Below are 10592 nucleotides of genomic sequence, written 5' to 3'. Positions count from 1 at the left end.
AGCAGATGGCTTGTTTGGATTCTGCAAAAGAAAGAACAATATCTATTAGTGTTGCGCGTACGATTGTAATTACAGAAAAGTGATTTTTAAGTCCAAAAGTAAGGAAGTCGTTATCTGATGTTCTATGAGAAAAGCTGCTACTGAACTAGGCCTGTAAGTTGACTTGTTTCGTTAACCAAACAGTTTTCAGAAGATTTCCTTCTGTTTATTCTTTTACTTTTCTGTTGGATTACTGTTACAAAACTGCTGAACGACGGATCCAGACCTTCAGATGAGGGGCGGTCATCCAGACCCTGAGATAACGGCGGGGGGTCGCTCTCCCAAAAAAATTTCATTTTGGTCGAAAATGAGGGAGAGAGGGCCCAAACCCCCAGGGCCACTCCCCTGGATCCGCCACTGGTAACTCACGACAATCGGACATGAATGTTCATTTTTAAACTGTTGCTTTTACCTGTAAGGAACATTGGCAAGGACTTCCGTTGTCCCCACTGGTTCCCGTGTCTCCTTTCGCACCTTTTTCACCCTAAAAATACATGACATATGACAAGTTAGGCGGATAGCGCAACATTTTTTTTAAAACTACAGTCTGTATTATAAGTATAGTTTGGTTGTATGTTACCTTTTGGCTTCCTTTTGCGAAAACATTGACGGTGATTGGCTGCTTAGAATCAGGGCAAGCTTTCTGTTAATTAAGGAAAAAAAGAAAAATGAAGGAGGATTTCGGAAACCTTCTTGTAATCCCCGTGAATTCACTTCAGTTCTGTGGATTTCCTCCAATGTATCAATTTTTTACGTTAGGAAAAATGTAAAAAATGTCCAACAGATTCGAAGGTTGGTGCAAAAATTTGCTCTTTGTTAACAGATTATGCTATGGGACTAAAAAATCAAGAATTTATTCCTATCAGCTGCGCGTGGGAATAGTATTGTATACTAATTAGGCACTGAAAAGTGCGTAAACGTTTTCGTTGCAGTTCAATTGGTGATGAAAACAGGAATGATGTAAAACAAATTTAACCGATTTCAACGAACGTTATTATTATTATTTTCTGCTTTAACAGTCATATTAATTTTTGAAATAAAACGAAGTAAACTTATCAACTCTAAAATATTTTGGGATCACACTTTGGGCGTGCGATCGATTTTTTTTTTTTTTATCTATCGAAATTACTGAAGGGCAAGCAAATACTACCACACGGATTATATGTAGTATAGAAAACCCGCCACAAAGGCTTAAAAAGAACACAGCTTATTCATGCCCTCCTTAACACTCAGTCACAACACTCTTTGCTCGCTCTCTTATTTTTATCAACCCGGATGCAAGTCCCGGGTGTAAGTAATGGAAAACCGCTTTGCACTACACTTAATATCGTAAAAAAAATGGAACTTAAAAATAAAATTAGAGAATTAAGTTGAGGAAAACTAGAGAATGGTGGATCATCTTACTTGATTTCCTGAAGTATTTCCCGCCGTACAGAAATACAAGTTGGCACAAACTGATGCGACAATTATAACCACGAACTTCATGATCTTGACACCGAGCTCTTGGATATTAACCCTCTGAAAAGTGATTAGAGAATGAAGCCGCGGACTGCAGACTGGTGATTCATACTATCTAATTTTGTTTTTTTACTTTCCAGACGAGTAGAAAAACAAGAACTTTTCACCAAGGAATGATGCAATAACTTATCATGACGAGGCGCTCATTTATTATTCATATAAGATCATACAACAGGACTTGAATTTCGTTCAAGTTTCAGAATTTTTCCATGAGTCTTCACTTTCAGCTACTTTGACCACCGATAACAACTGTTTCTAGGTCCAAGCCTAAACTAAAAGTGTTATTAGGAAAGCTGAGGCCTTATACTTTCGGTCTAATTGTAGCAGGTCCAAAACCTAGATCGCACGTTTATTTTATACTTCTTTTTTTCGTGTGCTGAGATGAGTCCTCTGTATTTTGTATCAATTTGCAATTTGTGTCCTTCTTCGTCTGTGAATACTCCCCTCTGCAATAAATTACGTAAGGAAGTTCTACAAAGTAACAGATCAAATATTAGCTCCGGTTTAATTACTTTTACGTACATGACATATTTTTCACTTACCTTCTATATGACGACCCTACTCGTTAGGCTGAGTTTTGAATCTCCACAAAAAAAAACTGAAAACAGATTCCTTTTGTCTATTTCACCGTAACACGGATGATCGAATCCATGATCCAATTTACATATAATAAGTTGACTTCAGTGTTTTTTCGTACGCTTTTCTTATGATACTGAAAACAAACTTGAAGATTTAAATTGATTTTTAGTCTTTGACCGTTTTATAGGTCAAAATTCGTCGTAAATTATGAAACAAAATTCAATGGTCCTATTAATTTGGAGGCTGCTTTTTTGAGAAAAATGGTCCTCTATCTAGCTTTGGTATAAACAGACTGCATAAGGCTTAAATACTTTAAAACGATCGGTAGCCAATACTACATTAGATCTTTTTAACACCCTTTTTAATTTGACCTCTTCCGTGATTTGCTTAAACCTATGATTCAAACTTAATTCTTTATATATCCTATATTTTAACCCGGCCCTTTTATGATAGTCACAATTTCAACAGCGTTTTTACAGCATAATGGAAATGTTACTAAATTGCAATATCTTTGTTTTGTTTTATTTATTTTGTGGCATCCGAAGTAAGCAATCAATGAAAGATTATATTTTTAAAACGATAGCGTCTATCTTTCTAACGATGGTTGAGGAGACACTCCCTTTTCATGGTGGTGTAAATGGGCTTGTTTCAGACGTTAATTATCAATTATGAAATCACAGGTGCAATTTTTCGAGAAGCAGCTATCTTTAGTAATTTTTACCCCGGTTGTGATCAATGTTTGATTATTTTGTGCTGTTTCTCTAGAGTAGGCGAGTCTCCGGCTACCAAACAGTGAGGCAGAAATTACATAATTCGATAAAAGGAAATACGAACTATAAGCCCAAAGTACACAAAAAGGCAACCAAAAACACACACTGCGATAAGTGAAGCTATTGTTCCCACATTTTTTAGCTGATTTTTCGCTATTAGTGACTGATTAGTGTTTTGGGAACTATATTGAGTGAATCTCTCTTCGTAAGCCAGTTACATAAAAACAGACGGCATACTATTAAGCTATTTTATTAACGAGCGCTTTATTCATTAAAGGAATAGAATAACTCATTTTCTAATTCTATAGCTTTCTATCGCTGGACTTTCGAACCTAAACCTGTGAAACTTTACTATGGAGAAAGCGTTTAAAAAGAAGACAATACCTGTAACGCTTTGTCATCGGTTACCTTCATTTGTAACAAATTACCATAAAATAACGAAAGTTTATTTAGTTCCTAATTTATAGTTATTTCATTTCATTTCTTTATTATCTTTCTCTCCGGCAGAAATAGAAGTTGTTATGACTTTATTTTTTTCGCTAGATCGCTTAGAGTCAAAACTAACACGGACTCATTTTTCCCCATACAAATGGCACTTTTTTTCCTCATAAGACTGGCCTAGAAATATAAAGTCAAATACGCACCTTAATATACTGTGCAGCCTGGGCCAGCTTTGTCGGCGCAAAACGCTCGAGACTCGGCGAAGATGAACTCCACTATATAACAAAAACTGACGAAAACCTTAAGAGAAAGGTAAAATAGGTTTAATGTTGGAACATCGAGATTTTGTGAAGCGGAAATACAAGCTAAACCGACATACTTTATTTACATTGAAAAGGGACAAGTTTCTTTCGATTCCTGTTACAGAATGAATTGGAATTTTTACTTTGTGATGAAATTTGGGGCTTAGAAGGAACATAGTATTGTTAAAAGTAATGTTTCATTTTTATCATTTAATACTTCTGGCATTGATCTTTCCGTGTAATAAGATTATCCACAAGGCAAACAAATCATTTTTGCATATTTCCCGCACACGTTTTCGTTACAATTCTTCACAAACACAATAGGAAAATACTGACAAGGCTATTTGGCCTCGCTAGTTTAGTGCCGTCACGCAACGCTCCTCCCTGAGGAGGCTGTGCAGCAGACTAATGGCTTTCCCTGCATACGCGAAATTACGGGTTATGAAATTTAGACTACGGACATACGTAGTCCCCTCCCTCCCCCCCTCAGCTGTCCTCTAGGAGGGCTACATTCTTGTACTTACTTCCTAGGTTCACTGGATAAAGGCTCGACTATGTTATTTAATCTCTCGAGAACAGTTTAAATTTTTGATTAAATTAATCCTAGGTTAAGGTTTTTTAACGATTTTATGATAAACCGCGCTCGAATCATACTCGAATCATACTCATTGGTTTCATTGGTGAAACGGTGAAACTTAAGTAACATTTGAGAAGGGCCTTTGAAAAGCAGACCGACAATTTTGGAAATGTTAGTTGGCTCCTCACAATTATGGAACAAAACAATCTAATTCAATTAATTTACATTCATAGGACGCGAATTACGTTCACGTTACGGGATCGTTTTCTTTCAGCGTCTGCAATTGATTTTAGAATAGAAAATCGCATTTTTGAGCCTAACAATAAAGGCCAAAAACAACCCAAATAACACAAATACTTTAGCATGGAATCTCACCAGCCTTATTTGAGCTTTCTTATTTCTAACCTTTCTGAACAAACAAGGGAATTTTACATTTTTACCTTCCGTCTTGTCACCAGTGTCCAAAAGCAACATTAAGGAAGTTCCCTGAAATCATCAAAATATTCATAATTTTTATTCAATAAGTATGAAAAACGCTTTGATAAATCAAAAAAGGGTCTCAACCTTCTTCTATCTTCCTTTTTCTTGAATGCTTACAACCCGGAATGTATGGGTCGGATCGCGAACTGATATCGTTTTGAAGCCAAAATCATTCCGGAGTCATTTCCTTTTAATACCGCCCGCCACGCAGTCCATGATTAAGTAAAAAGATAATCCCCCTTGAGTTGGCTTGTCGAGAACTGGAAGCATGAAAGTTTTTTCTTCAACTTCCATTTCCGTCGGAAGCATCATCCCAACCTATCGTGACCGGCGTTACTAGACCCTAGGTTCTTTGCAGGCGACAAGCCGCTGAACCAGAGGCCTAATCACAATGGGACGACAGGAATACAGGCAAGTGTAGCGTGCGCATACTATTTTCGAAAAAGAGTCATGGACGCCCAATTTGCGTTAGAAGAAATATAAGCGTTAATGAAGTTTAACACAAGGGGCTCAGAATGGCCTCAAACTTAAGGTAAAAGTGTTGTCCAAAACTGGAATATTTCCTTAACTTTAATACAATGACCATCTAAAGCACGCAACGAGTCATTTTAGACTTTTAGAGCAGTTTCCATACTGTGATTTGCCTTATAAGCAGATTAAAACAGCTCATTCATATTATGAATGAAGTCACTAAAATGAGTGGCTACAGTCGTTTCAAGATACTTTTTGAAACCAATTTCAGATTTGAAATGTGACGAAAACTCGAATGCCGTCCGTTCTCTTGAATATATAAGCCATCTAATTCTTACCTTAAATTGACAAGGGCGGTTTGGAGCTGTGAGTAGGCGTAGGATTTGTCACATATGGTTTAGGGGCCGACATATCTCTCCCTCAATGCCGTACCGGGGGGCACGGTCGGTAGCAGAAAGCAGCGAAGGGCCAACTGCGTCCAAAAGCGATCGCACGGGCCGAAATCCCGGGATGACTCGTTTGGTACGACGCTCCAGCGCCGGTGTCTGGAGGTACTGCGTTTTTCTCTCTTGTTCAAACATTCCGTCAGCGCATGCGCAAATGTTCTGACTCTTCGATACCTAGCCCACCAAAAAAAATTTTGCATACTGTTTTTTTATTTTTCTTTTTTTTTTAAACCAGCAATTGACATTTCAGTTGATTTTATAGGCATAAAGGTAACGTAAGAACAGTGCGTGTCTGGTCTTGTCTTAGACAGAGGCGAGAGATGGTTTCATGCAGACTGGGACGCCTAAAATGCTCTGTTGTAAACATGGCGGTTCACGAGTGAAGTTGTCTCTCTGGCCTTTCTGTGGACGAATTCCAGCACCTACTGACACAATCTGGGCAACTTTCGAAAGCTAAAACCTTCAATCGATGCGTTATTTTGCTGGTAGGTCTGGGGGGCCCGACACTTATGAAAAAAACTATGAAATGAGAATGGGGAGTGTTTCCTTGTCATGGAATGGCAGAATTACCCAGAATTCTTTTTGGGCATGAGCGAGGCAACTTAAGAAGCACGAGACTGGCCCTCATCGAATCAGAGAAAACGATTTCTAGCCAGATACTCAGGAGTAGGCCTGGTGTGTGCTGTTAACGTAGAGTCTGGATTTCTGAACAAGTTTTTATCATAGAAAATTTGCGACAAAGTTGTGCTTTCATTTCGCTGTAATCTAGCTCGTGTCAAAGAAACGGTATAATGTAAATGAGAGAATAACGAGATTTATATTTGCAGATCACCTGTCCTCTTACCACTTAAGTCAAACTCTACATCTCTATGCAATACGCGCATTGAAAATCTTATGCATGATCTTCGCGGAAATTAAATTCTGTCTCTGAATAAACCTAAAACAACCAGTTATGATCTTAGGTTTTTTTCTAACGTATCAGCTACATGTAAGTTGCGAAATGCGCTACCTGATTTTACCCGTACCACTGAGTTTACTGGTTTTAAAAGAGAATCGAGGGTCGCATTTTTGTACAACGGCTTTTCTTGTTAATTAACATATCTTTAAATATTGTGTATTTAGTTATGTAGCTGTTTGCGCTTTGTTTTTTAGCTGTAAATTTATTAGCTGTTGTAGTTATTCTAAAATTCGAGATGAAATAAAGTTTATGCAGGTATGTATGTTACCTTTCGCAGGGCGCGTGCGCACACTTTGTAATCTGCGATTCCAGTGCTTACCATATGGCAGATAAAATGACTCTTCTCTTGAATATATAAGCCATCTAATTGTTACCTTAAATTGACAAGGGCGGTTTGGAGCTGTGAGTAGGCGTGGGATTTGTCACATATGGTTTAGGGGCCGACATATCTCTCCCTCAATGCCGTACCGGGAGGCAAGGTCGGTAGCAGAAAGCAGCGAAGGGCCAACTGCGTCCAAAAGCGATCGCACGGGCCGAAATCCCGGGATGACTCGTTTGGTACGACGCTCCAGCGCCGGTGTCTGGAGGTACTGCGTTTTTCTCTCTTGTTCAAACATTCCGTCAGCGCATGCGCAAATGTTCTGACTCTTCGATACCTAGCCCACCAAAAAAAATTTTGCATACTGTTTTTTTTTTTTTCTTTTTTTTTTAAACCAGCAATTGACATTTCAGTTGATTTTATAGGCATAAAGGTAACGTAAGAACAGTGCGTGTCTGGTCTTGTCTTAGACAGAGGCGAGAGATGGTTTCATGCAGACTGGGACGCCTAAAATGCTCTGTTGTAAACATGGCGGTTCACGAGTGAAGTTGTCTCTCTGGCCTTTCTGTGGACGAATTCCAGCACCTACTGACACAATTTGGGCAAGTTTTGAAAGCTAAAACCTTCAATCGATGCGTTATTTTGCTGGTAGGTCTGGGTGGCCCGACACTTATGAAAAAAAACTATGAAATGAGAATCGGGAGTCTTCCCTTGTCATGGAATGGCAGAATTACCCAGAATTCTTTTTGGGCATGAGCCAGGCAACTTAAGAAGCACGAGAGTGACCCTCATCGAATCAGAGAAAATTATTTCTAGCCAGATACTCAGGAGTAGGCCTGTTGTGTGCTGTTAACGTAGAGTCTGGATTTCTGAACAAGTTTTTATCATAGAAAATTCGCGACAAAGTTGTGCTTTCATTTCGCTGTAATCTAGCTCGTGTCAAAGAAACGGTATAATGTAAATGAGAGAATAACGAGATTTATATTTGCAGATCACCTGTCCTCTTACCACTTAAGTCAAACTCTACATCTCTATGCAATACGCGCATTGAAAATCTTATGCATGATCTTCGCGGAAATTAAATTCTGTCTCTGAATAAACCTGAAACAACCAGTTATGATCTTAGTTTTTTTTTCTAACGTATCAGCTACATGTAAGTTGCGAAATGCGCTACCTGATTTTACCCGTACCACTGAGTTTACTGGTTTTAAAAGAGAATCGAGGGTCGCATTTTTGTACAACGGCTTTTCTTGTTAATTAACATATCTTTAAATATTGTGTATTTAGTTATGTAGCTGTTTGCGCTTTGTTTTTTAGCAGTAAATTTATTAGCTGTTGTAGTTATTCTGAAATTCGAGATGAAATAAAGTTTATGCAGGTATGTATGTTACCTTTCGCAGGGCGCGTGCGCACACTTTGTAATCTGCGATTCCAGTGCTTACCATATGGCAGATAAAATGACTCTTCTCTTGAATATATAAGCCATCTAATTGTTACCTTAAATTGACAAGGGCGGTTTGGAGCTGTGAGTAGGCGTGGGATTTGTCACATATGGTTTAGGGGCCGACATATCTCTCCCTCAATGCCGTACCGGGAGGCAAGGTCGGTAGCAGAAAGCAGCGAAGGGCCAACTGCGTCCAAAAGCGATCGCACGGGCCGAAATCCCGGGATGACTCGTTTGGTACGACGCTCCAGCGCCGGTGTCTGGAGGTACTGCGTTTTTCTCTCTTGTTCAAACATTCCGTCAGCGCATGCGCAAATGTTCTGACTCTTCGATACCTAGCCCACCAAAAAAAAAAAAAAAATACTGTTTTTTTTTTCTTCCCTTTTTTTTTAACCAGCAATTGACATTTCAGTTGATTTTATAGGCATAAACGTAACGTAAGAACAGTACGTGTCTGGTCTTGTCTTAGACAGAGGCGAGAGATGGTTTCATGCAGACTGGGACGCCTAAAATGCTCTGTTGTAAACATGGCGGTTCAGGAGTGAAGTTGTCTCTCTGGCCTTTCTGTGGACGAATTCCAGCACCTACTGACACAATCTGGGCAACTTTCGAAAGCTAAAACCTTCAATCGATGCGTTATTTTGCTGGTAGGTCTGGGTGGCCCGACACTTATGAAAAAAACTATGAAATGAGAATGGGGAGTGTTTCCTTGTCATGGAATGGCAGAATTACCCAGAATTCTTTTTGGGCATGAGCGAGGCAACTTAAGAAGCACGAGACTGGCCCTCATCGAATCAGAGAAAACGATTTCTAGCCAGATACTCAGGAGTAGGCCTGGTGTGTGCTGTTAACGTAGAGTCTGGATTTCTGAACAAGTTTTTATCATAGAAAATTCGCGAGAAAGTTGTGCTTTCATTTCGCTGTAATCTAGCTCGTGTCAAAGAAACGGTATAATGTAAATGAGAGAATAACGAGATTTATATTTGCAGATCACCTGTCCTCTTACCACTTAAGTCAAACTCTACATCTCTATGCAATACGCGCATTGAAAATCTTATGCATGATTATCGCGGAAATTAAATTCTGTCTCTGAATAAACCTAAAACAACCAGTTATGATCTTAGTTTTTTTTCTAACGTATCAGCTACATGTAAGTTGCAAAATGCGCTACCTGATTTTACCCGTACCACTGAGTTTACTGGTTTTAAAAGAGAATCGAGGGTCGCATTTTTGTACAGCGGCTTTTGTTGTTAGTTAGCATATCTTTAAATATTGTGTATTTAGTTATGTACCTTTATGCGCTTTGTTTTTTAGCTGTAAATGAATTAGCTGTTGTAGTTATTCTGAAATTCGAGATGAAATAAAGTTTATGCAGGTATGTATGTTACCTTTCGCAGGGCGCGTGCGCACACTTTGTAATCTGCGATTCCAGTGCTTACCATATGGCAGATAAAATGACTCTTCTCTTGAATATATAAGCCATCTAATTCTTACCTTAAATTGACAAGGGCGGTTTGGAGCTGTGAGTAGGCGTGGGATTTGTCACATATGGTGTCCATTCGCGTGACTTGATCTCAAAATGACCCATAAATCCGCGATCTTCACAGGACTAATTCAGCGCTAATTCACTCTCAAATATCTTGCCGCGTTAAATCCACTGTCTTGTCTTCTTCCCTATGTTATCGGTGATGTTAACACAAGGAATCGACAGGCAGACGTCCTTAAATTTTGTCAGCCAAATTGGAACTCCTCCCAGTAAACCCTTGTCACACGTGAAAGCCCTTCAGGCTCTGCTATCTCCATAATTGTATCCGGATTGTAATAGGGTCGTGTTCCTCACTTGTCTTCCACTTTTTGATCTTTTTTTTAATAAAAACGTTCATATTTAAGCCCGGGACACCTCAACTAGAGATAATCTTTGATAAACATGGTTCTTATTCGCAATCCACCGGTAGAGTCTCCAACACAAATGATTTTGACAACTTTCCTCTGCATCGTTATTATTGAGGTCTATAGGGACGTTTGTTTTGAATGTTTTCGTCTCCAATTCTTTTCCTAGAGTCTTAAGCAATTTCTCATCCATCTCCTCGGGCAATTTATACTCCGTAGCCATGGATTAGGAAAGAACATGAAAACCGAGACAATTAAGGTGGCTCTAACCAGTTTCAACACTTTGGAGAGACACTCTCTATTTTGCCTCCACTACCCAACCGAATACTCAAGCTAGGCGATATCTGGGAGCGTTGGT

The 10592-nt window shown here is 39.1% G+C and overlaps 1 protein-coding gene and 1 pseudogene across 1 annotated transcript in view; both read right to left on the bottom strand.

The window, feature by feature from the left end:
- Positions 1-4991, bottom strand: part of LOC137983228 (tumor necrosis factor ligand superfamily member 15-like) — a 6026-nt gene extending 1035 nt beyond the window's left edge. The window contains exons 1-7 of the mRNA XM_068830425.1: positions 4791-4991; positions 4667-4712; positions 3551-3647; positions 1444-1557; positions 620-682; positions 452-523; positions 1-21 (exon numbers count right to left, since the gene is read on the bottom strand). The exon at positions 1-21 is cut by the window's left edge and continues 49 nt beyond it. Of these exons, the coding sequence (XP_068686526.1) occupies positions 1-21; positions 452-523; positions 620-682; positions 1444-1524 (237 nt within the window). The 5' untranslated portion in view covers positions 1525-1557; positions 3551-3647; positions 4667-4712; positions 4791-4991. The remainder of the gene's footprint in view (positions 22-451; positions 524-619; positions 683-1443; positions 1558-3550; positions 3648-4666; positions 4713-4790) is intronic.
- Positions 4992-9839: 4848 nt separating this feature from the next.
- On the bottom strand, positions 9840-10339 carry LOC137981955 (uncharacterized; annotated as a pseudogene).
- Between the last annotated feature and the right edge of the window lie 253 nt (positions 10340-10592).

Source organism: Montipora foliosa, chromosome 13 (genome assembly GCF_036669935.1).
Source record: "Montipora foliosa isolate CH-2021 chromosome 13, ASM3666993v2, whole genome shotgun sequence".
In the NCBI taxonomy this organism is placed as follows: Eukaryota; Metazoa; Cnidaria; class Anthozoa; order Scleractinia; family Acroporidae; genus Montipora; species Montipora foliosa.
Note: the sequence above shows the minus strand (reverse complement) of the source record. Positions and strands in the feature narration are given on the sequence as shown.